Below are 27,456 nucleotides of genomic sequence, written 5' to 3'. Positions count from 1 at the left end.
TTTCAAAAATAGTTTGAAAACCATGGATGTCTCCAAGGGCCTTCCAGTGACAACCAGTCTAGAGTCCTAATTCCCAAGCCCTGGGGCCAGGACTTGGGTCAGGCAAGGGGAGCCCTAAGCCTCAGGTGCAAAAATTAGGAGGAGCCAAGAACCCAGTCACCCTAATGCAACTTTTGTTTGTTTGTTTTGTTTTTTAATTAAGGCCAAAAAACAAAACAAAAACCATGAAATACCAGACCTTTGAAGCCAGGATCAGTATTACTGGTGTTTGGCCTCAGGCTCCAACTTGGCGTGGCTGGCACGGCTGCAGGGACCCGTGGAGCCCCCGGAGTTGCCCTGCCCACTCCGGGCCTTGCCGCCGTGACATCATCCTGAACGTCAGAGCAGGTGGCTGCGTGTGAGGGTGAAATGGCGCTGGGTGTGCATAGCGGCAGCGCCGCGAGGCACGCCGGGCTGCCAGCAGCTGCTCGTTTCCTTCCAGAGCCCCTGGAAGCAGGAAGACGGTGTTGTTCAACTTCCACTGCCCTGGGATCACCTAGGCAGCTTTTATTCCTGCTGCCCAGACTGTAACCTAGAGCAATTAAATCAGAATTTCTGGAGTTGGGGCCCAGGCCACAGTACTTTTAAAGCCCCCCAGGTGACTGCAGTGCGCACTCAAGGCCAAGAACCACTGCTCCAAAGAGGCCGTCCTTACACAAGCCTTGATGTCTTTGTAACCCGCCAGTGTCTGCCTGGACAAACACGCACAGGGAGCTATCGGTGTCAGTGCAGAGCTCAGGATGGGGGCCAGCAGCCTCCAGCAAAGCCACTGGGCCCACTGCTCTCCCCTCCATGCAAAGAGAAGAGGTTGCCAGTGCCCAGGAAGCCCATCGGACATCAGACAGAGCCCTGCGAGGCTTGAGGAAATTCTGCCCTGCCCTCAGAGAAGGTCAGGGATAAAGGGCAGCTCCTGAGCCCAACAGTAGCCACTCCAGGATTGTCTTCCAAAGAGTGAAAAGGTGCAAGGAGTGAAAGTAAGTCCTTTCCAAACAGGGGTCACTTTAGACAGGCAGCTGGTGGCTGGTGGACACGCCATCCTCTGCCTGCAGTTGGCTTTGCATGGTAGACAGACAGTGAGTAGTGAGGGGAGAAAGCGATGGATGAGGAGCGTAGGAGTGAGGGAATGAACGAATAATGAGATAATGAGGAGAAGGACGGGAAGGAGGGAGGGCGGGAAGGAAGCATAAACAGGTGGACAGGCAGATGGATGAACGGGGAGGGCCAGATGAACAGTTCGACAATTCCGTGTATTTACTAGACCCATGCTGCGCTAAGTGTGGTCCGTGGACCAGCAGTGTTGGCACCTCGGAGCTTGTCAGAAATTCACCTAAAACTAATACAACGTTATGTCAATTCTATGTCAATTATATCTCAATTTAAAAAAAAAGCAAAAGATATGTAGACTCTCAGACCCCACCCAGACCTAGAGAATCTTTTAGTGAAGTCTCCAAGTGATTTGCATGCACAATAAAATTTGGAAAACACTTTATTAAACTATCAGTGTATCCTAACCCTGACTAGACACTTTGTAATCATACCAAGAACTTTAGTAAAGATACCAATGCCCAGACCCAACCTCAGTCAGAGCTGTGAGCATCAGGCCTGGGCAGTCTGTGTCTGTAACAGCTCCTGAAGTGACTCTACTTACAGTTGGGGCTTGAGAACCACTGGGCTGGACAGAGCTGTGAGCTGCCGATGACATCTTCAGAGAGGGTAGATACAATCAAGACAGACCCTCTGAGCAGAGGACCTCAGCTCCAGCTGTGTCTTCTATGGCACTTGGATTCCAACTGGCCGAGAGCAGCCCTGTCACTCTCTTTCCAGGGTCTCCTCTTCCCTGACCCCATTTGAGCAGCTTCTAGAAAGAAGCTCTCACCTCTGTGCTCAGCCCCGCCGCTGGAGGAGAGTCCTGTCTTGTTCTCCATGCGTTCCCACCAGCCCTGCCCACAGGGACTCCAGGCCTGGCTGCTTCCAGCCCAGTGGTCTGCTAAGAACCCCTAGGGTCAGAGGGACCTCAAAACCAAGAACTTGGGGTCTGGCCCCATTGTCAAGAGTCCAAAGTCAAAGAAAGGTACAGCTTCAAGTGTCAGCCTTGAAGGAGTCTTCTAGACCTTCCAGCACCCAAGTGGACAACTGATGGCCATCAGAAGAATTTCCTTTAGCCTGAACAAAAAAATTTCAGTTTAACTATGGTTGCCAAGATCTCCAGTCCAGAGGTTTCACATTTTGAGATTTCCCAGACGCTGCTGAAAACTTTGCAGATGTGGCAGCCGGGAGCTGGCCCTGTGCTAGACGCCCCTTTAGGTGGGCAGCGGCCTCAGTTCCCGGACCCCCTCCTGCCTCTCGTGTTTTGTCCCCTGCCTTGCCCTTCCAGCCCGGGAAGTGCTTGACCTTGAGCCTCCAAATTCTGATCCAACTCTTCACCTCAGGGAGAAGCTGAGGACCCAAGCTGAGTGGACGGCAGCACCAGGTGTCACCTGTAATCCAGACCTTGGACGCACTTGGCACCGGGCTCCAGGCCACCTCCCAGTCAGTCGTCCCAAAGCGGTGGGGCACTTGCGGGAATCTGAGGTTCACAAAAAGGCCAGCTTTTGTGAGAAGTGAGAACTCAGTTTAATTGGACACGTTATTCCATCCTTCTCTCTCCCTCTTCCCCCTCTGCCCCCACCAAAGGCCAATCAGTGACCAGCTCTGGACTAACCTTCCGGGAGGAAAGTCACAGGAGAGACCAAGGGGGAGTGAGGCCCGAGGACGCAGGACTGTCAACAGCTGGGAAAGAGGGATGTGTGGTTAACTCCAGTTCCTCTGGTTCTTTGAGAATCTTTACCTCTTGCTGAGGGGGAATGACTTGGCAGGACAGAAAAGATCCATTAACAATCATGTCAAACTTGAGCAGAAGGTGAGAGGGGACGGAGACCGGGCCAGGGAAGGGGACAGGCCGGGTGAAAGTACGAACCTGCAGGTGCTCTTGAGGACCGCTGTGTCCAGGGCTCTGGCTCCACCAGGGTCCTGCCTGCATCTGCCCCCGGAACACAGAGCCAATAAACAGATGTGGTGGCCTCTCCAGAAGTGGGGTAATATGCTCCTGTGACCATGGTGACTGGCTGCTGCTCTTCTTGAGATGAGAGACAAAAGCCGAGCTGGGGGCAGGGGCCAGGCCAACCCTTCGTGTCCCTGTCACAAGTGCCTCTGGGCCTTCCTGGCTCCTGGAACTCCAGGAGGAGTCTGGAAGTCAAGGCCAGAAGTATGGGAGTGTGCTGGGGCCACAGCCCTGTGCTGTCTGTCCTGCGGTGCTCTCTGGGCCCCTGAGCCCTGGCCCAGCAGAAGGCTTCTAGACAGGGCATCTGCCATGGCTGCCTTCTCCTGGAGTCTGGGCTTTGGGAACCCCTGAGGTCTGGGGACAGGCACGCAGAAGCAGCCCCGACCGGTGCATGGAAGTAACAGAGGGGCTCGGCCCACTTTTCATTCTGCTCAGGAAACTACTGGAGTTGGTGGGGTGGGGTCCAATCTCCAGGGGGCAGTTCACGACAAGGACAAATGCAGCAGCCCAGTTGTAACACCAGGCTTGGTGGCAGAGCTTGCCCCAAGTCATCAGCCGACACACAGGAAATGTGTAGTCTCTGACTGAAACTTCTGGGGCACCCAGGTGGGCAGCTGGGGGCCAGGCTCCCCTTGAGCTCGCGTGAGGTGACTACAACACTGGGATCCATTTGTTGTCCTCATTGTAGAGAAAGGACAGCTTTCCAGGGAATTCCGGCTTGTACGTGGCTGTAGGGAGAGAGAGATGGCACTGAGAGGAAAAAGGCCAGTTCTCAAGGCCCTGGCGTTCTGTGTCAGAGCCAGCAGGCCTGTGGGGCCCTGTCTGCACCCACTGCGTCTTCCATGCGGGGAGACAGAGAGGAAGAGACTGGCCCAGGGGTCCTGGGGGCCCACCGCTCAAGCTCACCTGTACAAGGGGGTGGAGCTAGATGTCTTGAAAGAGCTGCTCTGGGGGAGCCCTGGTTTATTTCATGACGGACAAAGCATAAAGGGGAGAGAGCCCGGCCTCTCCCCTGCCACTCGCCCACTGCGGGTCTGTGTGCTCCTCGCTCTCTGGGCCTTCCCCCTCTGTAAGGTGACCTGGCCAGACTAGGGCCACGACCTAAACATTTTGAAGAATATGAACTTTTTTGACAAAAGCTATGGCTCCTTTCCCCGGAAAATAACGTCTGCGTGCTCCAAGCCTGCAGACAATTTCAGGGTCACAGACCCCCTGGAGCCCATCTCTGAGCCTCTTAAACAGTCACAGTCCTCGTTATAAGTCCCTGGCCTAGAGCATCTCTAAGAGCCCTTTCACCTTAAAAAAAAAATGCAACAAAACTTTCATATTCTGATAGTCTAAGCTGAGAAGTCTTCTAGATCTACTCTAACCCCCGTAAACTGTTTGGCAAACAGCCTATAAATCAGGGGCATCTGATGGTCCAGGAATGACAAACAATTCCAGATTTGGTTTTTACAATCATTTAAAACAATCCTCTGACCTGGGCCAGGCAGGCCTGGCTGGGACGGCGCCGCTGTCCACCGGCTGGTGTTGGACACAAAGGACGCACTCTTGACGAAATGCTTGGGGGGCCCCACATAGTCCACGATCTCATACTGACCAGGGCCCGGAAGAGGCGGCTTCGGGGGCAAAGGCAAAGGCTGGGCAGAGAAGTTCAGGACAGGGTTTCTCCTTCAGAAAAGACAAAATGGGAAGATATCAGTGTAGTGGGGAAACAGCAGTTTTTAGACATTGCCAAGACCTGCCCAGAACCCAGCCATCTGCAAGGACTGGACATGGCTCCAGAAGACCTGTTTCCTCTTCCAGCACCACTGCTAGTGAGCCGGGGGGCCCCTGGACCTCAGTCTCCTCCCCAGCACAATGGCAGTCATAATAGTACTACCTCGTAGGCTTGTTGTCAGGGTTAAATGAGATAATACACCTAAAACACAGAAGCCAGGACAGGGCCCAGCACAAAGAGGGAGCTTAGTACTCGCTGTTGTAGACAATGTCGGTGAGCTAATCAGGAATGCCAGGCGGCATTTATGCCATGTGCCAACTCTGATCAATTGGTAGTGCCTGGCTGGAGCTCCATGTAAAGAACTGAGGCCTCACTTGGGCTCTGCAGGGAGAGCATTGGTGATCTGCTTGGGATGTCTGCTGTGGCCAGGAAATGGGAAGAGGCATCCCAAATTCCAAGGATTTGCCATCCCAAAACTAGTAGATCTCTGGAGGCCGCTCAAGCATTGACGTTCCAGAAACTTATTAAATATCCTTCTGGCAAAGCAGGGTGCAGGAGTGGAAAAATACTGGATTGGATGGAAATCAACAGACCTCTGAATAATGGTCACCGCTTCGACAGCAACTGTTTTCAGGTCTGTCTCCCCCTCCTTCAGGGAAGGGAGTCTTTCATGCCTGGTATTAAGAGAATAAATGAAAGGGAAATGGAACCTGTACTGCAGCTGCGGCTCTGTCACTAGTTCACTCAGGGGCTCAGTCTCCCCATCTGTAAGATGAGGGGGTGGACATGATGATCTCTGAGATCCCTTCAGCTGAGACGTCCCATCAGGACTTGATTCAATCCACTGGGTTGCCAGGAGCCCTGGGGTTGTTGCGGGGATCACCTGCTCTCCTGCCATACTCTAGAAGGGCTGCCTGCTTCCGCTTCACACCTGAAGCTCCTTCCAAGGTCTCTCACCAAACAAGAAGATAAACCCCTCAGCGCACTGAACGGCCACAAGAGACTCACCCCAACTTGAAGCCGACCCATCTCAACAGAGGAGGGGACTAGGACTCGTGGCCGCTGGAACTCTGCTGCCCTTTGGCCAACACCTTCTGAAGTAGAGGTTCTTAAACCAGGAGAGCTAGAGGGGACCTAGAAATGTCTTATCTAATCTCCTTATTTTGCTAAAGAAGGTAGTGCCCCGAGAGAGAAAGTAAGTCCCCCAGTGCCGCAGAGTGGGTCAGTGGCAGTGCCGGCACCAGGACTCCAGCCTCGGTGCCCAGCTGCGTGGGGAGGGCATCACGGCAGAGGGGAAATGTGGAGTTTTAGAACCACACAGACCTGAGTCTGAATGCCACTCGGCCAAGTCCCTCGACCTCTCTGTTCCTGCAGCAAGGAGCAGTAACATTCACTCCTTGTGAGGGAGTTGATGACCCGGCTAAAGGTATGCAAGACGCCTAGCAGGGCCCCAGCAGCACACGGTAAGTGCTCAGTAAAAGTAGTCGTTGCTATTACTACGATCCTTGCAGCACTGCTACCTGCTGCCTGGTCTCAGAGGAGCAATGGTGCCTCAGTAAAGGGAGACTAGGGGGCGCCTCACCAGAGTTACCTTGAGGCAGGGTGGACACCCCCACTGCCAGGGGAGGGCACTATCGTGAATCTGCTTGAGGTTCACATCTTGGGATGGAGGAACGGCTGGCTTGGATGCTCATATTTGGAATAGAGGTGCCCACAGGAAAAGGAGGGGAAGCTGCCTCCTTTCTTCCCCTCCAGGCAGCATGAAGAACCCATTATAGTGTGAGATCCACCACTCTCCCCTTGTAAATAAAGCTGGCTTCTCCTTGGTCTGGCTTGTGTCACCCGTTCAAAGCATCCATCAACAGAAGTTTGATGAGTGTGTGACTGGCATCATTGAGAGACAGGCTTGACTCCTGGAAGTTAGAGCTGGAATAAGCCAACCGGTGTACGAGGTCGCCCCATGGGACTGGAGCTTTGGAGAGTGTCAGCCACATGCCGGGCACTCTGGGGAGTCCCGACTATTCTGTGCTGAGACAGAGCCTGGTGCTCCCGAGCCCTCGACAGTCGCCTGCTAGTGACAACTTTAAACAGCACAGGCCTCGCCCTCAGGCAGACCTGAGTTTGACTCTCCGCCTCCCCACTCACTCACTAGCGGTGTCTCCTCAGACAAGTCTCGCAGCCTCCCTAAGCCTTATTTTCTTCTTCTTTAAAACGGTGGATAATAATACCTGCTGCCCAGGGGCGTTATAATGACTAATGAGTGCTTTAAGCGTATCAAAAGTTTTTAAAAACGTGAAATGTTAGAATAGAAGTGAGAGAGACTAATTCTGACGGGGAGAATCCAGAAATCAACCCTAGAAGAGGTAACATTTGCCCTGAAAGGTAAGCAGGAATTCTTCAGGTAGAAAAGGTGGAGAAGGGGGCATTTCCCTGGAGGAAACAGCAGGGGCACAAGCTGGGGGGAGGGACAAGCTGCGGCTCCACATTGCAGGAATCGGGGCCCAGGAGCCAGAGGCTGAGCCTCCTGGGCTGCCTGCAACTCTCCGTCCACCCCCAATTTCTAGGTGGCTCTCTCGTGTTTCTGACCATCCCCCACCGTCACAGGCCCTGAGGAGGAGCTACAGAAAAGCTCCTACCATAGCCTCCCCATCCAGCCCAACCTCCGAGCCCCTGCTCCCAGAAACACCCAGCACGACACTGTCCAGCAACTCCATGCCTTTGTCATGCTGTTCCTCCCACCAGGAGCACCTACTTTCCCGGCAAACTCAGATTCACTCTCCACTTCCCCTTCCCTGCCTTCCCCTCTCTGCTCCATCGCCCTGGTGAGTCTACCGTCATCTGTAAACTCTGCGGTCCTGACCTGTGGGAGAGTTGCAAGAAGACACTAGACAATTTTTATGAGAGCTCTGAGCTCAGGGTAGCTGGCCCCTCGGTACTTTGTAGCCATTCTCCTTTGCACAAAACCCACTAGATTTTCTAGGCTGCTTCTTGCCTGGCTCTTTAAGGGAAAGGATAGTGTCTCCTCCATCTCTGAGGCCCTGGTCCCTATTCCTGAGACATTTGCCTAACTGCAGAGAAAAGCAGAGGGGTAGAAGCGAGTAAGGGAGCCCAGGCCTCTGAACTCCACCTGACAGTTTTCTCAGCATCTAGGGCTGGTCCTTCCATGTCACGGTGGGGCTGGGCCAGTCACAAAGGGCAGGCCGCATCAAACCCAGGGCAGCCACAGTGCATTGTGGCCGGGGCTTTTATGAGCCTCATCGTCCAGTTATAAAAGCCAACCTGGTCCTGCCCCGTGGAAAGAAAACATCTCTCAAAAGCTCTGAGTTGGCCACAACTGGATTAAGGGTGTTTGCTGCTTCCAATGTGAGCTGTTTGCAAATCGCCCGAGAATAATGAATGTCTCAAAGGACTCAGCAGGTCACCTGGGGAGGGCACCCAAGACCCTCGGGACACTCCCAGGCACAGATTCACTCTGCCTCGGGGATTCCCAGGGTTGGGAGGGGTAGAGGGGCAATTTTTTCTCGTCATTAAAGGGCAGCCGATTGCCTCTGGGGTGGAATGCAGTATCTGTTTAACAGGGTAGTGGGAGACAGATTACAGCCGCTTAGGAAGAAGCATCCCATATCTAATTGAAAATCCCAGGGGAACTTTAGGTGGGTCCAGCGTAATTACCCAAATTGGAGTGGGGCCAACAGGGCTTGCATCTTCAGCTCTGGCTGTGACAGGACAGCGTGCCTGTGCAAAACAGTGGCTTGAAAACTCCAGGAAGCAGATCAAGGGTTAGAAGGATGTCAGTGGGTGGTTCACCTCCTTGCTGGCGTGAGTTGGAAGGCAGCACCTAGGAGGAACTATTTTGATCTCTAAAAGCCCTTACCCTCATGCACCCTGATCCACTGAGTCATTGCTGTGACGGATACTGAAAGCCTAAAGTGAAACCTTGGCTGATACTTCTCCTCTGAAGACCCCCCTGCAAGCTGATAAATCCTCTTAGCTTTTGAGTCAGCAACGCGGCCATAGCAAAGAGCTACTCTGTGACATGTCCTGGAGCCCAGAGTTGGCCAGGCCTGTGCCCCTCCGACCCCCAGCACAGCATCTGTCCTGCAGGGCCACTCCAGAAACATCAGGTGAGTGTTGAGGACTCGTTCACACATGTCGATAAAAATAAAGTCACACACATCGAAAGCTTACCATTTGCCAGACCTGATGAGTGATGTGGGTTATTCTATCCTTGCAAGCCCATTATAAAGTGGTCTTGCCCCAGTCTTCAGAGGATGGATTTGAATTCCCGGGGAGTTAAGTGACCCCCACTTCTGCTCCCAGGCTCCCAGGCTGGTGACTGGGGGAGGCGGAATTTCGGGCAGCATTACTTCCTGCGTGAGCTTATACCCCTGCACCACCCGGCCTCTGCAGCCCAGCGCCGACCCCAGCTCAGGAGGCCAGCAGAGGTCAGTAACATGGGACCAGCAACTCCATTGGGAATTAATGTCTCCCCTGGTTCTTCCTGCAGCCTGAAGAAAACAGAGCCAAAATAGCATTCTTGCAAACCGCAACCCTACCCGAGAGTGGGGAGCTAAGCACTTTCAACCAAGCCTGTGAAACCCCGGCTGGCTGTGCTTCCGAAAAAGAAACCCAGGGATGATTCTCAGGTTCTCCACCACTGCTCCAAGCAGCCCCAGAGATCTGAATATGATTAGACTTGATGTGGACAAAGTCTCAACGTATAGAGGGGGAGGAAACCACACAGAACTTCCCTGGGGCCTGAGGACCCCAGGGAGGCCCCCAGGGACTCCTACCTCTCTCCAGGGTCACAGGAAAGGAAACAGAATTTGAATTTGAGAGACTGGGGTCTGGATGCTCCTACCATGTTCGGCTGTGTCTGATCCTTATATTACATCCCTTTCTTCATCATTCCACAGAAACAGAGGGACTAAAATATTTAGAATAACCAACAGCATGCTTCAGTTTAATCACCGTGTTTTTAAACGAAATTACAGAATTCCCAACTTCAGCCTTTCCATGTCAACTCAAAAATACAGATTTTGGGACTTCCTCTGTGGGTCCAGGCTGGCTCCATGTTCACTGCCCCTGTGTGCTCTCTCTGCCTGAGCAGAGCTGGGGTCACAGAGTGTCAGAAATGGAAAGACCTCCCCTCTTTCCACACATGGAGGAACAAAGGCCCAGAGAGGCGCTGAGAGCAGCCCCAGGCCACAGACCCAGTCAACACAAATGTCCTGCCGTGGAGCCTGGGGTCCCATCAACTCACCAGGGTGAACCCAAGTTTAAGAGACACTGGATTGGCCAGGTCTCTTTACTGCGGGCCTTCTCAGAGCCTTTAATAAGCTCGTGTACACTGCGATGCTCCCAGGGACAGAGGGCTTGTATGCAGTGCTTCCTAGGTTTATTAACCAAGGATCTGCCTTTCACGAAGCATCACAGAGAGCCAGGACACCCCAGACACTCCCAGAAGTGCCTGCACTGCTGCATGGCCCCTGCCAAAAAGATAGCCCTGGAGGATGTGTGTGGCCACACATCCTTGGGGCCCACACAATCCAGCATGTTTGATCCAGCACTCTGTTGCAAGTTGCTCTGACTTGCTCTGGAATCGTGCTTGGGTGAGCCTGGCTAACAGTGTGTCTGGTGTTCTGTTTGCCTGAGCACCCCTCAGCCCTCAGCACAGATCCAGCATCCAGGGCCTGACAACTGACAGGTGCAAATGCCAGAAGATGAGAATAGTTCAAACCACTCGTCCAAACGTGAACAAAGGCCGAGTGACACTACTCTGGGGAAGGCATTTAAACACCAAGTGCTCCCCACTCCCCTGGCACCATTTCCTGGAAGAAGCTTCCAGATTTAGGGTAGGGGCTTGAGCCACCAAACTACAGAACGGCTGTATTCTGTATCCTCATGTATCCTCTCTAGGGTATAGAATAAGAGCAGCTGAAATAACAAGAGTAATGGCTATTTTCAAGCACTTTCTCATTTAATCCTCACAGAACCCCTGTGAGCTAAGGTTCTTATCTCCACGTAGTAACATGGAAACGGAAGCTCAGGGAGGGGAAGGCTCTGCAAGACACAGAGCTGTGATTCACACTCGGGTCTGCTGACTCCTCTCACCCACTCCACTTGCGGGCACTGCAGGGGAAAGGTGGTGTGCGGTCGTGCCTGAAGCCAGCCTGGAGGCACGAAGCCCCTGAACGTTTGGAGAGAGCTTGTTCCTGGAGACTTTTCCGCACTAGTCCCCAGCCCTGCAGCCTGTGAAGGGTCAACCTGCAGGACCCAAGAACCAAAGGGCAGAAGGGACTTAGCTGGTGGAGTTCATCTGAGGCCTAAATCCTGTCTCCAGGTCCCAAGTTGAACTCAGCAGGCCCATGTCTTGCCCCTCTCCCTGGGCTGATGGTCAGAGTGGACCCAGTGATGCCAGCCTGCCTGGGCTGCCCAGCCTTCTGACCCACTGTGACTATGGGCCCAGCCACCTGCCTGACCTCTGGAGGGTCCTGGGTGGCTATACCCCTAGTCCCAGCCCTGCTGGCCGGCCCTCTCAACAGCCAACCCTGCCTGGAGAGGACAATACAGAGCTGAGGTCTTAGAAAGTGGCAGGACAACCGACCTTGATGGCACTTAGTTCTCGAAGTTCTAGACCCATTTGAGAAACATTAAGCCCATGAGTGTTTGAGCCCCTGAGGGGAAAGTAACATTAAACGTACAGGACCTAAAAAATGGTAATGCAGATCCCTGTCTTCACTGTTAAAATTTGTGTTGAGTCACCATTTGTACCTACTATGTCAAATATATATTTTCAAACTTGAAAGGAACTTTGAGATGTATTATCCCCACTTTACAATTACAGGGGGGTTAGTACAGCACTGATGGTCACATAGCACGAAAACAGCAGAGCTGAGGTGCACATCTGGCAGGTCTGACCAAGACAAAAGACTAGGATTTTAGCCTATCAGTACAAAACTATGAGAGCTTACTGCTTCCATATAGCCTGCCACCGCCATGGAGATTTTATATTATAAAAATAGAATAATGTCAGCCCCAGGAGGGTACAGCATCCTGGGGGATGTTCTGAGCCTGGTTCCCAGTGGTACCTCAAGTTAGCTGTGAGGACTTAAGCAAACCTCTCGGCCTCACCGAAGCCTGGCCTCCTCCTCCATGAAGTAAGAATAATCATTCCCCCGACAGAGTTGTCATGATCATTGAATAAGAGGTCAGGCTTCTGGCATATAGTAGTTGCTCAATAAATATTATGTCAACAAGCATTTATTGAGCACCTGCTGTGTGTCAGCAAGGGACCCAGGAGAGCAACTTGGCTCGTGTCTGCCAAGCTGAGATACCCTTCCTTTTCTCCCCAGGTTAGGGTCCCTCCGCAGAACCACCTTTCAGAAGAAAGATTAGAATGATCAGGACTCACGGGATGAGAGTCTTTTTTTGAACTTTGGTGTGATCGTTCGGGTTGTAATAACCGGGTCCTGGGCCTGTCGACGTCAGGTTTAATCCACGGCCAGTTTTCGATTTGAAACAAGACATCAATATCTTTGGTGACTGCTTCACAAGAGATTCGTTGACATTATAATGCCCTGAGGAGAAAGAAATGTTAATACAGAATAAAGAACGCTTCTCAAATAAGTGAAAAGCAGTGCCTGCGCCTGAGAATACATTCAATGACTACAAGGCAGTATCACTCTGGGGCCCACACTTTGCCTGCGCATTTTGACCCCGGCTTCCAAGTACTCAGAAATTAAGGAAATCATTCAACGCGGTGGAAAAGCTCTGAGCCTAAAGATGTGCACAACCCCAGCAGCTACAGTGTGAGAAAGGATGGATAGCCTAGAAGTCCAAGCACGAGGGCACAGGTATGGGAAAACAGCCCAATCTGGTGGAACGTCAGCCCGAGGGTGACAAGTACAAAGACCACAGAGCCACATGGCAGTGTTTTTGAGAATAAAGGTGAGTGAAAAAAGTAAATTAAAGCCTAAAAGTCTATACTGTATATACTATGACATTGATGTACAAATGGGTAAAAATAGGTGGGGACCCAGAACAGTGGTAAAAAACTATATTAGGGGTGGCTTTGTGAGTGGGGAAAATATTTCAAATTTTCTGAACATTGTAAAGTTGATTTTATGTTAAAGAAAATGGACTCTTCCATGACAAAAGAACTGAAAACAACAGCATGGGACATTTTAGCAAGATTTTATTGAAGTGGTGACAACCCGTGGTGGCAAAGATGAGGAAAACAGATGTCTCACAGAAGCAGGAGGATAAATGAACTCTGTGCTGAAGGGCAATTTGGTCACAAATATCAAAAACCTTAAATATTTTACATACCTTTTGACTTGGCCATTTCACATAAGGAAATAATCTTGATTGTACACAAGCTGTGAGCTACAAGGATGTTTGCTGCCACTCTATTTACATGAGTCATCAGTTTAAACAACCTAAATTTCCAACTAGAGGGCATTTGTTCCTTAACTCATGGTATCACTGGACAATGGTATACTATGCATCCATTAAAAAAGGTGTTCTAGGAGGATTTTTAATGTCATTAAAAAAGTGTTCCCAATTATATGCTTAAGTTAAAAAAAAAAAAGAAAATAGGCAGAGGGTACAGCACAGTGGTAGAGGGTGTGCTTAGCATCCTTGAAGTCCTGGGTTCACCCAGTACCTCAATTAAAATAAATAAACAAACCAAATTGCATCCCTGCTCCAAAAAAAAAAGCAACTAAAACAACAACAAAAAACAGCTAAAAATTACAAAAAAATGTTAAAAAAGGAAACAACAGATGGCCCTTTAGCAACATTTATAATATTGATATATAGCTCTCAAATTATCTTTGTTTCTTTTTCACATATATTTTTATTCCCTTTACCAAAAAAAATTTCTTTTAAAGCAATACTTGATTATAAAAAAGCTAAAAAGCAGAAGCAAGGGGGAAAAAGCATTCACGCTCCTGCGGCCCAGAGAGAGCCGGGGTGTGCTCTCCGCTGTGTCTGCTCCTCGTCTTTCCTGCACGCCCTGGACGCGCTCTCACAGTGAAAATTCACCTCTGTAACCCACGTTTTCAGCTGACGCTTTAACACAGGCATTTCCCCGTAACAACCTTTTTCTTTAAGGAGAAATAGAGAGGAGGACACTGGGGAGGATCGGGGACTTGTGCTTGGCACATCCAAACTTTAGAAAATCCAACCAGCCAGAGTGTAAAGGTGGGCATTTTGCTCAGAACTGAAGGCGGACCAGAGCCGGCCCTCAGCCCCTGAGGCCTGGCACCCGGATCAGAGGAGGCACAGCGAGGATGCCAATTATTGCTCAACATCTGTTTTTTTCCCCACAGGCAGACCTAGAGGTCAATGCAGATCGTTTCTCACAGAGGGGCAGATTCCCCAGGCTCTGGCTCCTGGCAAGTTTAAGGGACCTGGGGGAGTCCTGAAGGCACCAGGCATCGAGCTGGAGGCGGGGGTGGGGGCAGAGGAGCTATGGGACCCTGGGCTAGTGACCTGCTTTCTATATATGATTTTTGCCTGTAAAGTGGGGAAATAATAATGATAATAATAGCCCACACTCTCCGAGCACATCCGTGCCATGCAATGCTCCACGGGACTTTGAGAGTGTTCAGTGAGTGGACAGCCCTGGCCCACAGTAGGAGCTCAGCAGACTCTGGTGCCCACTTCTCCCCTTCCTGTTCTGTTACAAGGGGCTTGGGGCCCCTCAGGACCCAGGAGGGAGCAGCTGCCCATCCAGGGCTCACTGGCAGGACCTCTGGCCCAACCCCAGAGATGCAGGCTTTGTTCTGTATAAACAAACAAGGTGGGGTTTTGCCCATGGTGATGCAAGGCAGGGAGTTTTGGACAGGCTTAGCCTCCTAATCAGGGATGGTTTTCTTATTCAGCTTCAGACTGATCTTCTCAACTTTAATCTGGATTTGCTGAAATCTGACATGCGCTGCAATTTTATCCACACCCCCCCTCCAAGAAGTGTGACTGCAGAGGCAAAACTTCCCAGCTCCTCCTCTGGGGTCTGGGGTCCAAAGCTCCTCCGGGGTCTTCAGGACCCATCTGGGAAGGTCTCATCTGCCCAGTGCTCCTGGAGTGTGGGCTGCTGCATGACCAGATCTCTCTGGAAACTCGTCACTAAGGCTGGTGCGGACAGGAGGTGTGAGGGCACAGGACAGTACACCACCGCTCCCCAGCCCAGCAGGGAAAACATTTGCAGGCAAGCCCTTGGGTGTTCCCAAATCCTAGAGGCTTCGGAATTCACGCTGGGATTATGGGGGTAAGAGCTCCTCAGTCAGACACCTCTGACCTTAGGCCTGCCATTTATTAGCTGTGTGATGTTCAGCAAGTCATTTCAACTCTCTGAGTCTCCATTTCCCTACCTGAAACACAGAACTGAGAGTATGGCCCTATGAAGACAGATGTGTGAGGACTGCATGGAAAAACTTAGCTCCGAGTAGGCGCTCAGTAAACAGAGCTATTTCCCATCGTTTGATGACGTATGATGAAGTTGCCTTTAGGCATGGGAGGAGAGGAATATTGCACAAAGGAATATTACAAGGTGTGCAATAATCTTTGAAATATTGTCTAAGGATCAGGACAGATCGCCTCCCCCGCCTCCCCCGGAGTCTGTGATGGGGTATGCACTTGTGTGCACCTCTAGCGTGAGAAGCCACCTCCCCACCTGGCTGCCCAAAGCAGGTGTGCCCAGTCTGAAAGGGAGGTCAACATGTTAGGCATACAACTCCTGCCTGCATCTCCTCTTCCCCCAAAGCCTAACTCCTTTCAAAGAGACTCCCTGTGAAGGAATGGGGGCCCCGCAGATCAGATCTGGTACATGAACCCTTAGGTCAAGGCCAGTGCAGGGCGGCTGCTTACCTGGGGCAGGCCCTTTTTCAGTAATGGTGAAAAGTCCTCTCTGGGTTTTGGACATGAACCCGGCTCGGGCACAGACATTGTTTGTCTGCTTGCAGCAAGAGACAGAGGCCTGCGGGGAGAAAATAAGCACAGTGTGTGTGAAGCCTTCCCTTTCTTTGACCTTGTCGTTGTGCCTGGATGAGGGGCACCTGGGGGTAAAAATCAAATTTAAACCCATCCTCAGAAAATAAGCAGATATGAGCAGAACAGGTCACACCGGCTGTGCCTTCACCACCACCCCAGGAGTAGAGGGCAGTGAGTTTGTCACCACCACCAAGGGTCTGGGGACCCAGAGAGCACAGAGGATGCTGCCCTGACAGCTGGTAGACCCAGCTGGGGCTCTTACTCAAATGGTTTAATTTCTCTGAAATTGAGTTTTCTCATCTGTAAAATGGCTCGGATATGCCCTGCTGTAGTTGCTGTGGAGTGTTGTTGGGGTGGGGGTCGGGGGACAGGGGGTTGACACAAATCATCTGTGGGAAAGCGGTTTTTTTAAAATGTGTGTCATGCTACATATGAGAATTAGTTTTTCTTTTCTTTTTTTTTTTTTTTTTTTTTTTTACAATTTTTATTCTTTTCAGAACACTTAGTCCTCCATATTCCCACCCTAATTCCTCACTGCTCAAACAGTCCTACCCACGCAGGATCTGAGCTATACAAAGAAATTGTGTAATTTAAGATTATGATCGGGTCTGTAAGCACTATCTTGTCTCGACTTTTCTGGTTGACCCAGGCAATATACATTTGAGAGTGTCCAGTGTGTTCAGAGCTCTAAAAATAATTTTTTGGGGAAAAAAAAGAACTCTGAGATCATCCTTATGTTACACACAAATCATAAATATTTTAAATGCCAATTTGCAGTCAGTCTCCTGTATTCATTAGATAAAAGATGCAATAAAAATCGTGCCTGCAATGGCTGGGGATATTTACTGAATGAGTGAAACTATTTGCTGGGGCCAGGATGGTTTGATTTTCTGTGATACTCCTTTGTCAAAAAAAAAAGTTTCTCGAGAAATGCAGATGGCATTTTGATTTTGTGTTGACAAAGGCAGAGGAATTTAACTTTTCCCAGGGTCCTAATGGCCAGACTGCATGCAGAGAGGGCAAACAAAAAGATCAGATGGAACGGGCTAATTACTGGACACAGGGAGAGGAGCCAGGATGCCGGAGAGGAGGTAATAACACGGTAGCAAGGGAAGGGCCTCGAACAGAGCAGTGGGGGAATCACGGTAAGCAAAGGCACAGAGGCCCTGACAGCCCTCAAAGCAGTGTGGCTAACAGGATTACCGCATTTCTTCTCCTTGCCAGTTGACTCAACCTTTGTTCTCCAGGTCTGAAAAAAGCCTCCTGTAGACAAAACACTACTTCAGCTTTATTCCTCACCCAGACAGAAAAGCAACTGAAAAGGGGGACATTTTTGTATACACTGAGTGTGTGTCACTGGGTGATCTCACCATTAGACTAAGAAAATAGCTCCACTGGCAGATTGAAAAAGAATGGAAACACATTTATTGTATAGTCAGGAGAAAAAATAAATTCCCAGATACAATTAAGTAGCAAACACACCTGTACTGTGGACAGCATGACCCCAATACTGAGGGAAGGACCAAGGCGGGAAGAGAGTATGAACAAAACTGCCCCTGGTTTTTGATGGTGGTTTGCTTTGGGGAGCAGAATTATTAGTTTCTGGTTCATGAATTTCTACAATGCTTGTTTTTATTTTATGATGAGCATGTATTATTTTCAGAGCCACATTAGGACAATAATGAACAAAAAAAAACGCAAACTAAAATTGATCTGTTGGGGAACTTCATTCAACATCTTGTAACAACCTATAATGAAAAAGAGCATGAAGAAGAATATATACGTTTATAACTGAATTACTATGTTGTACACCAGAAACTAACACAGCATTGTAAACCAACTAAATGCCAATAAAATGAAAGAAAGAAAGAAAGAAAGAAAGAAAGAAAGAAAGAAAGAAAGAAAGAAAGAACGAAAGAAAGAAAGAAAGAAAGAAAGAAAGAAAGAAAGAAAGAAAAGAAAGAGGAAGGAAGGAAGGAAAGAAGGAAGGGAGGAAGGAAGGAAGAGAGGGAGGAAGGAAGGAAGAGAGGGAGGGAAAAAAAATTGATCTGTTGGCAGAAGGACAGAGTTCTGACTCGGGAAATGGTCATTGCTAGATTAACAAAGAAAGTTCTCCCTCCAAAGTCATAAACATTTACTGCATGCTTACTGCACACCAGCCTTGAGCCAGGCATTGGAGATATGGAGCTGGCTACCTCATTTATTATCTACATTAACACCATGGAGTAGATATATAGCCCCATCTTACAGATCAATAAACTGAGTCCTGAAAGGTTAAGAGACATGCCCAAAGCCACACACTTAGAAAGTGGCAGAGCTGAGATCTGAACCTGAGCCCATCCCTTAAGCATTAACCATACTGTTCTGCCTCAGTGACCACAAAGCGATGGGAACTGGCGAAGGGCTACACTTAAAAAAAAAATTCTCTGATATGATTTATCCTGTAAGAATCTAAAAAGTAAATGAATAGTGTCTGCAGATAAAGTACTAAATAATACACTCATTGTTACAGATAAGAACACTGTCCTGGAAAGGTTATGTGATAGGAGTGATTACAATAAGCACTGACCGGGGCAGTGGTCTTCCCACTGCTCCATGCTGACTTCCCGGTTGCACACATTTCCCTCTGGGTTCTGCAAATTCCCTAAGAGACTCCTGCACAGCCTCAGGTAGCCACTGGGTACTCAGCAAATGCTAACTGGTTCCCCCATTGCATTAAAATGCTATTTCCCAGAGCTCCCCACTTCTTTTCTATTTTAGTAAACCATCCATTTAATATATATCTAGCAAGTATATGCAGTGTTCTTACATTGTAATGGTTTGGTGCGGGAGTTTCAAATTTGAGAACTTTCTCGAAGCTTGGCAACTGGAACATGCTGGAACAGGAATTACTGAAGTCTTTCTTCGAAGCGAAACGTGAGGGGATAGTGTATGCATTAGCTGCAGGGTATTTAGAAACGATGGTGTCCATTCGGGCTCGCTGTGAGAAGAGAGTCAAAGGAATCGGCATTGTCACATAATCTGGTGGCTCCAAAGGACACATGTCAAAAAGACAGTGCCCAGCACCAGGTCTAAAAACATTTTATAAAAGGGGAAACTCTGGCAGCTAACAATGATAAAGTGACCTTGGGCTTTGAGGATTTGCTCTTAGAAAATGCAAGCTCAGACCTGTGTTGACTTCTGTAAACTAACTCAAATTATTCATCCTATGTTTGGGACTTGGCAAAAATAATTTTGCCATAAAAGCATTTCCACCCAATCCTGTTTCAGTCCACTTACACTTGACTCATCAGCTGTTGGGTGATTTATATGATGGGAAGCCGTAGACTTTCTTCTTCCAACCTTGATTTTCTTTTGAGTGAAACCTCACTTTTTGTTTCTAAGGTTAAATAATCTGAATTTCCTAAGTAACAAGTTTGCTTCTAACGTCTTAAAGGTAAAAGGCTCCTAGGCTTGCCACCCACCCACGCCTCCCATCCCCCACCTAATCACTGATTTCAGAAAACCCCACAATATTTTTGCTGTTTCAACGGAACCAATCCTACTCTTTCCGATAAGCCATGATAAACTATTTTCAGTTAAACCCACACACATACACACACACACAGAATCAATGTTTGCCAGATGAGAAAGGACAAAAGCCATAAACACTGGTGATAACATCACCTTACCCTGGGATAGTATGGCAAGTATTGAGGTCTGATAAAACAAATTTTTTTTTTCATTATTTTATGGTTGAGAACATTGCCTTGGGTTTCCTCCGCTGGGCAGGGGTCAGTAACAACATAAGCACCGGAGGTGGGGGAGGCTGGGGGAAGGCACTGGTGCCCACGCCTGGTTTACGGGCCACCAGGGGTACGTGGGTGGATGTGCCACCAGAAGCAGGTATATTCTTGTCCAGAATCTCAGCTGTTCAGATTCTCACCCAGGTTCGAGTCCCAGCTCTGCCTCTTCCTCCTAATTGTAAGGACTCATCGATGTTCCCAGAGGTGACATCACCTGAGCCTTGGACTCACTTTACCTATTCATTTGGGCCAACAGTTAACCAAGTACTCTCCACGGGTTGTTGCACTGAATCATCATGACAACTCGCGGGGAGTGGATACTGTGATCATCCCCCCTTTACAGATGAAGACACTGAATTTCTTCAGCTAGCTTCCAACATTCTCACCAGGCAGTCGGCGTCCCCGATATGCCTCGGGTCAGACATCCCATGAGAAAAAGGAATGGGCCCAGGGGAGTCACGGGCAGCTTGCTTTCATTTACAAGATGAGCTGCCGATAAACGGCTGGGGGAGGTTTTAGCTCAGGGAGAATCACTGCCCGAAAGCCCCGATGCCTGACGGTGTAGGCACAACTCTACTCCCTCCTTTTAACTTCCATGAAGCAGGGTGGCGAGGTCAGCCCTTCCTTGGTGCTGCTGTTTGGAGCGTGTCTATCCTGAGCCACCCGACAGAGTGGGTAAGCGTGTTTTTCCAAAGGGCTATTTCCTAAAGCATGTTCTTGGCATTCCAGTCCTATGAGATAGGGTGTGTTGGTGGTAGCGGCAGCAGGCAGAGTTCCAGGGCCAAATACATTTGAGACATCTCACACCATGTTCTCACTTGGAAGATTCACAATACACGTTAGTGTAGTAAATACTCTAAGAAGGTCTGAATTAAAGAAACCTGTCTATTTGTGTTTAAACAGACTTTCCCAACCTTCCTCCATCATAGAATCTTTTTTGGTTTAGAATTAACATACTCTTTGGGAAAAATGGTTCTAAAAAATTCCCATTTGAGGCAAAGATTCAAAAAGCATCATAATAGAATTGGTCTCAGCGTCTAGCTAAAGTGAGCCTCACCCACCAACCCTCCAGCCCCTTTCTTTTAATTACCAGGACTATGGTCCCCAGTCTGGCCACATGCTGGCATTTATGAACCTCTCTCCAGCACATCCTAACTCTTCTCGAACCACTCCTGCCACCGTGCAAATATAGAGATGCCATAAAAGTCTCCCCCGACCTGCCTCATTTAATTTCCAAGTCAGCCCTCTGAATAATTCTGGAGCAAAGCTTTGGAATACAGAAGCTCTTCAGTTTATTTGGACTTAGACAGATGACAAGTCCTCTCAAAAGCTTGGGTACATTTGTTCCAACAGTCTTCAGGAAGTTTCTAAAATATATCAACCCACAGAGTTTTCTGGTCAGCCTCACCCAGAGTCACAGTCCTCCTGGCCTCCAGTGTCAGTAAGCAGGGCTATTTTTAATTCCCTCGGAGTCCTGGGATCCAGAAACATGAAAGTCACCAAAAGAAGGGGTGGAGGAATTAAACTCCAATCTAGCTCAGAAAGGAACAAGGCAAGTGGGGCCAGGGGTCTCTGGACGGATCTCCACCAACCGCGGAGGGCCCTGCTCAAAGATACAGGAACTTAAGTGTTCATACAGGGAACAATGTTCAATATCTCAGGGAACTATGTTCAGTATCTTGTAATAACCTTTAATGAAAAAGAATATAAAAACGAATATATGTATGTAGATGCATGACTGGGAAATTGGGCTGTACACCAGAAATGGACACGTTATAACTGACTGTACTTCAACTTAAAAAATAATAAAATAAAATAAAATAAAAAATTAAGTGTTTATAAGCGTAAATACAAATCCCCGTATCTGTCACATCGGGGAGAGGAAGCCTGAACAACTCAGTGTCTGCCTTCTCTGGGGCTTGGTCTGAAGTTTACAAAGACCTAAAGGCTGATTAGATCTTGCCACATACACATCTTCCCTTGGGCTCCTTCCCCTCCAGACAGCTCGGCCTGATCCATTTGGAAAGTTACTGCACCTAAAACCTAGCAAGGAATTGATGGTGTGCTCTGATTCAGTGCCTCCTTTGGCACCAGGCAGGAATGGGCGGTGCCACTATTTGGCAAAGATGTTCTAGAAGAGAAAACCAAGGTGTTGCAGGAAGTATTGTTTGTGACTCAGGTGGTAACAATCATAACTTTTAACATGTTTATAATGCTCTGCAGTTTCAAAGAGTATTTCCCTCATTGCAACGTTAATTTGCCCAGCGCCTCCAGGGAGTCTCCACCATATGAGGCAACTAGGACACAGAGGGTGACGTGCTTGAGGTCACATCAAGAACCCACAGCTGAGTCAGGATCGGGTCTTAAGTCTTGGCTCCTGTGCCAGGCCGTGGTGAGACGGCACTTCTTTTGCCCCATGTTTCTGAGTCTCTGTACTTGTAGGGCTTGGAGCAGAAGCAGAGGTAGAGGCGTGGTGGTTCTGTGGACTCACAGGGGGCATGCGCGGCCCCAGCGTCTTCGCTAATGGGGAGTTAACTCCAAAGTCGGTTTGCTCCTCGAGTATTCAACTCTGCCAAGCTCAAATTCCAATAAGTGGCTGCCTTCAGTGTGTCTTAAATGGTCTCTTTGTGTGGTTTAAAAAAAAAATCAACTCCAGGGTCAGGCATCATAATACATTTTTACAAGAGATTATTATAACTTTTAAAGGGACAGGCAGCACGTGTTTTGCTGACGCCGGAGCTTGGGTTTGCTTTCCTTTTCACTCTCCCGTCTCAGCTAGTCTTACCCTACTTTGACCCTTTTCCCTTGTTGTATCTATTTTTCTCGCCCATTGATAAATGTTCAAATAGAGACTATCCTTGCCCGGGTCTGGTCAGGGACGTTGGCACTTGGTTTAGCTACTTGATGGTTAGAGCCTTCCACAGAGACAAAGCTCCATACTTTACAAAGGAGAGAAATGAGGAGGAGAGGGATATTACTAAATGTCCAGCCTGCTGCCTGCTTTCTTTTTGGTCCCATCAGATTTCTCCATGATGAATAATCCAGTTAGACTATGGAAGGAAAAAACTCATATTAGGGCAAGATGTATAATAATAACATTTTCCTATGCCTGAAACTCTGAGGAAAGCATGTGCTAGTTCATTCCATGAGGACAAAACTGGTTTTGGATGATCAGGTCCTGAATATTTTTCTCACTTCTCTTCCCACTCTGGCAATGCGTTGCAGTGGAAAACATTACTTAAAGAAATAGGCTCCAATTTACCTGCATGAAATCTGAGGAAGCAGTTACTCTCCTAGTTGGAACCACGGGCCTTTGGGGAGAAGGGACTGGATGTCCAACATATGATTATGCAACGAATGAAGGAAAGTACTGGGCAGTTAATGCCCTCATTGGGAGAAGGGGTTCTTACCATGGAGGGGAAAGTGCACGTCCCTTTCTTAGACAACGAGACACTGTCGAACACTGGGGATTGGTGAGTGACGTTGTAGGATCCAGGACCTGGGATGTCATCCTGAAAGGGAAGAGAAACATGATGTCATCGGGATACTTTCAATTCCGTGGTGCTTTTCTGCAAGCTTTACATCCATTAACGCTAAGCCTTACTGTCATCCTCTGAGACAGGCACCACTGCCACTTCCCGGCTGACAGCTGGCTCCACCATTTCCTGACCTGCCCAGACACCATTTCGGTTAACAAGTGCTGGGGCTGGGATTCCAACCCGAGTTTGGGACCCCCAAAGCCCTTGCTCTTTCCACCATGGTGTACTGCATTCTAGAAGAACGCTGCTTAAAGAAATGAGCACAAAATGGGGTCCTGAGCATGGCGGATGTGCGGGTCAGCGTGTGCTGACTGGGTACGCCAAACCCACGGCAAGGGAAGGGTGACCGACTTCACGCTAACCACACCCCACCTGACTCAGCTTCCTCTTCAGCCTTTCAGAAGAGAAACCAGGGAGTGTTTCTGTTTATAAAGCAAAATGAAACAAAAACAACCTTCATCCCAAACAAGACCATTTCTAACTCTCAGACAAAGAGAGGCAGGCTCATGGGGCTCAAGTGCTAAGTGATGCAGGTATGTTTGGGAGGAACAAACAAAAGCTTGGTTTCTAAGCTCATTTCTGCTGTTGCAGGTAATTGGGCTTGCATCTCACTTCCCATGCTAGTCACCAGGGGGAGGTAAATGTTGACAGAGGTTGGCCAAGCAAGTGGTGTGAAATGATAAGGATGCTCCACTGTCTCCAGAGTTTACTGGGTGCCTGGTTGGTGCCAGGAGCTTTTAAAAGGTTGTCTCATGCTATTCCCCCTGTAAGGAAGGGATGCCCCCATTTTACAGATGGAGACACTGAGGCACATGGAGATGAATTTTCCCAAGGCCCAGCTGCTGTAAGTGGCAGCACCTGAATTCAGTGGCACATGATGATGTACACAAGCCTTGCAGTAAGTGGGAGTATTACCAGGTCCACTTTAAGGGAAGTGGGTCCACAGCTAGTGGAGGAGAGCAGATTTGAACCCAGGCTGCCTGACTCATGAGCTTGTTAACTCCAACATCTGCCATCCGGGGTCCCATCTCCACCATCCCTACTACCACCCTCAAAGCAGAAAGAAAGCTTAAAGCACCATCAGGGCCTTCAAGGACTTTCCAGTCTGGCCCAAGCAGAACTTTCCTTTGTGGAGGGGAGAGCTGATTCACCCAGCAGATCACCACCTGCACTCGACACCCAACTCAGTTTTCTGAGCCACTGGAGGGAGATGTCCAGCTGTGGAGAATTCAAGCTTTCACCTGAAACTGCTAGAGGAGGTGGATGGCTCTCCAGGAAGGCAATAAACACCCAACCTTTCACCTTTGGGATAACAGTTCATGTGACTAATGTTTCCCGACGTTGATGAGTTCAGCCTCTCAGCCTATCCCAGGGAGCAAGAATCCAGGTCACAGCTGCTGTGAACTCAGCCAGCCCTCGGCTTCTTGGCCAAGACCACCGCAGAAGGCAAAAACCAAATAAACAAACCAAAAAACAAAAACAAAAACAAAAACAAGGTTGGGGGGTGCTGTGGGGAGGGAGAAGGGAAGAGAACTGTTTATTTGAGCTCTGCTGACTGCCTGCTGAGTATGCTCTGGGCTGGGGCTAACCCTGTTGTCCCCTGTGCCTGCCTCACAGAGTGAGGATCAAATAAATCAGTACTTGTCCCACCAGCCTCATCATGACTTGCCTTCGAGTTGTCACAACAGCCTCAATGGAGCCAGGACCCCCCCTTGGGGGTTAAAGTCCTTAAGAGTGGGATCGAGCAAGAGCTGATTGGCTGCTCTGTTCACATCCCCCACCCAACACACATCTGGGCAACATTTGGCTGAAATGCACTTTGAGAGCTCTTCTGAAGGATCAAAGTCCCAAACAGGCGGCCTCTGCATGTGCCAAGGATGGGTCACAGATCAACATTCACTTGACCCTGGGATAGGTTTAGAGAGGTAACGAAGAGGAGGGGAAGAGGCAGAGCAGGGCATTTACCTCCTCACCCCAGACATCTCCTTAGGTAATGGGAGGCCCTAACGTCCCACAGCCTGGAGCCAGTCACATCTGCACACAGCCTGGATTTGCTAGTCCTGATTCCATAGATTTTGTTCAATTAATACTTTCAGGTTTGTTAAACCATTTGCAGGTTGGAAAATGAATTCTCTGCTGGGTCATTGGCTAAAGCCCAAACTCAAGCTGCCTTTTGACTGCAGGGATATTCCGCCTTGCTTTGGTCTATTTTGGGGGTGGTTAGCTAGTGTTCTTTCGGAGTGCACAAGATGAACGAAAACTAGGAGTTTGCTGAAGGGCTAGAGGTATATGACAGAGGAGGACACGCCTGAGGCAGAAGCAGAGCCCTGCCCCGTGGTTAACTCACTGGCAAAACCACACAGGAATCTGGGGCTCCTGAGGGAACAATTTCCTTTTACAAGTGCCTCTGGTCTTAGGGCCTCAAGACAATGTGCCCGTCCACCCTGCTGACTTTATTGAAGGTTACAAAGCCTTTTCTCAGGCTGTTGGGGCCAAAGTGGTGAGAAGAGAATGGACCAGAAGCAGAAGAGTTGGCATCTGCCCCCAGGCCATGTCCCCTCACCTGTGAACCTGCAAAGAGGCAACTGGGGGCACCAAGCCCTGTGGTTTTCAATCGCACTCCAGGCCTCCACGAGGAACCCAGGGAAAGGGGGCCAGAGTTGGCAGCGGCTTCAGGAAGCAATTCCCCTTCACCTGCTCCACCAACAGGCCTCAGCATGAGATGCTGTCACAGAAGGGGCCCCTCTGCTGAGCCCAGGGACTTAGGGGTCACTGAAACCCTTCTGGTTCCAACTATCTACAACTCTGAGATGTGCCCCTTGTAAGACACCCTCCCTTTCTGTCCTCTCCCTTCCGTCCAACCTGCCCCTCCAACTCCATACACTTATGTCTGGCATCAGAGTTTCCATGTCTCTGATCACAGAGAAGGAGAGAGAGGTGCGGAGTGTACTTCAAGCAAGAAAATGAACATGTTTTTGTTCAGAATCAGGGAGGAGGTCAGAAACGAAAGGTCCCTTGGAGCCCTAAGGGAGCAACCAGGAAAACGAGGATCAATTCTCTTGAGGAGATTGTTTCTTAGTGGCCTGGGTGAAGAGTAGGTGTGGGGGAAGCAGGAGCAGCTAGCACACTGGCCACTTGAGCAGGTGGAAGTGGGGACCAGGTCTCAGCCCATCGCTGGCCTGGCTGGACTGGGAACACACTCAGACAAGAGAAGATAAACTCGCATCTTCAAAGCGTCTCTCGACAATGGTATCGTCTCTGAGAGCATCCATGCTCCTCTTGTGCAGAGCCCTGCTCTTCCTTAAATCTGGTATCAGCCCATTAGCAGCCCCTCGAAATCCTCGGAATGGCATGTGGGCAAAGACTCAATTCAATGAACATGTACTGAAGCCTGCTGTGCACCAGGGCTGGCACTAAGGCGCAAGGATACAGGCACAGCCCATTGGCAGCTATCACGGTCCAGGAGAGGGATGGAGGAAATGCAACACAACAGTGCAGGATGGATGGGACGTGTTCCCGTGACTCGATGAAAAAGGCAGAGACTTGAATTGGGGTCATTCATTCGATCCACTTTTGAGGGGCTCTGGAGTCTGGAAAGGACAATGACTGCTGCCCTAGCAGTTGCGGGCGGGTGGAGACCAGGCGTGCGCACCCGTCACCACCACGCCAAGCGGAAGGTGGTCGGGGCAGACAACGGGCTGTGGGCGTTCAGAGGGGGATGTGCTTGCTTCCGCCCCAGGCAGAGATGCCAGGAAACAGTCTGGGAGCAGCTGCCTGGGTCGTCCTCGCCCTGCCTGACCCTGGCTGTGAGAGCTGCTTAACCCCCTTTGTGTCTCAGGGTCATTATCTGGAAAGTGGGGATAATGACAGGACTGAGCTCACAGGGTCATTATGGGGATTAAAGGAGTTAGTAAACGCGATGTCTTCCGGGGGAGCCTGGCACGCTGTCAGTGTTTGGTATTTCCGCATGCGTGTCCTGCAGACCCCTGAGGAAGTGGTGCTGCTGACTGATATGGACGATGTGGAGAGTCCAGAGTTCCAGAGCAGGAAGGTCGGGGAGACCCCACTGTGGTTCAAACATGCAGCTGAGTGCACGTGTGGGGAAACCATCCCCTTGAACATGGTGGTCTCTGCAAACTGAACTTCCTTTCATTTAAAAGCCTCTGATGTATGAAATATCCCTGGTCCAGTACCTTATCAAGGTAATATGTGACCAGTACTAACTTTGTACAGTTTCATCACAAATTAAACACTGGCCTGCTCAGCACCAGGGAGGGTTGATTAACTGTCAGCCTGTGGCTGAAATTAACATGTATTTTTAAATTTCACAGCAAGAGG

The 27,456-nt window shown here is 49.5% G+C and overlaps 1 protein-coding gene across 1 annotated transcript in view; it reads right to left on the bottom strand.

Annotated features, from left to right (window-relative positions):
- Positions 1-1,529: 1,529 nt before the first annotated feature.
- Positions 1,530-27,456, bottom strand: part of STPG1 (sperm tail PG-rich repeat containing 1) — a 44,342-nt gene continuing 18,415 nt past the window's right edge. The window contains exons 6-11 of the mRNA XM_031464356.2: positions 22,990-23,091; positions 18,604-18,774; positions 15,672-15,780; positions 12,214-12,379; positions 4,560-4,750; positions 1,530-3,807 (exon numbers count right to left, since the gene is read on the bottom strand). Coding sequence (XP_031320216.1) covers positions 3,731-3,807; positions 4,560-4,750; positions 12,214-12,379; positions 15,672-15,780; positions 18,604-18,774; positions 22,990-23,091 — 816 coding nt within the window. The 3' untranslated portion in view covers positions 1,530-3,730. The remainder of the gene's footprint in view (positions 3,808-4,559; positions 4,751-12,213; positions 12,380-15,671; positions 15,781-18,603; positions 18,775-22,989; positions 23,092-27,456) is intronic.

Source organism: Camelus dromedarius, chromosome 14 (genome assembly GCF_036321535.1).
Source record: "Camelus dromedarius isolate mCamDro1 chromosome 14, mCamDro1.pat, whole genome shotgun sequence".
Classification (NCBI taxonomy): Eukaryota; Metazoa; Chordata; class Mammalia; order Artiodactyla; family Camelidae; genus Camelus; species Camelus dromedarius.
Note: the sequence above shows the minus strand (reverse complement) of the source record. Positions and strands in the feature narration are given on the sequence as shown.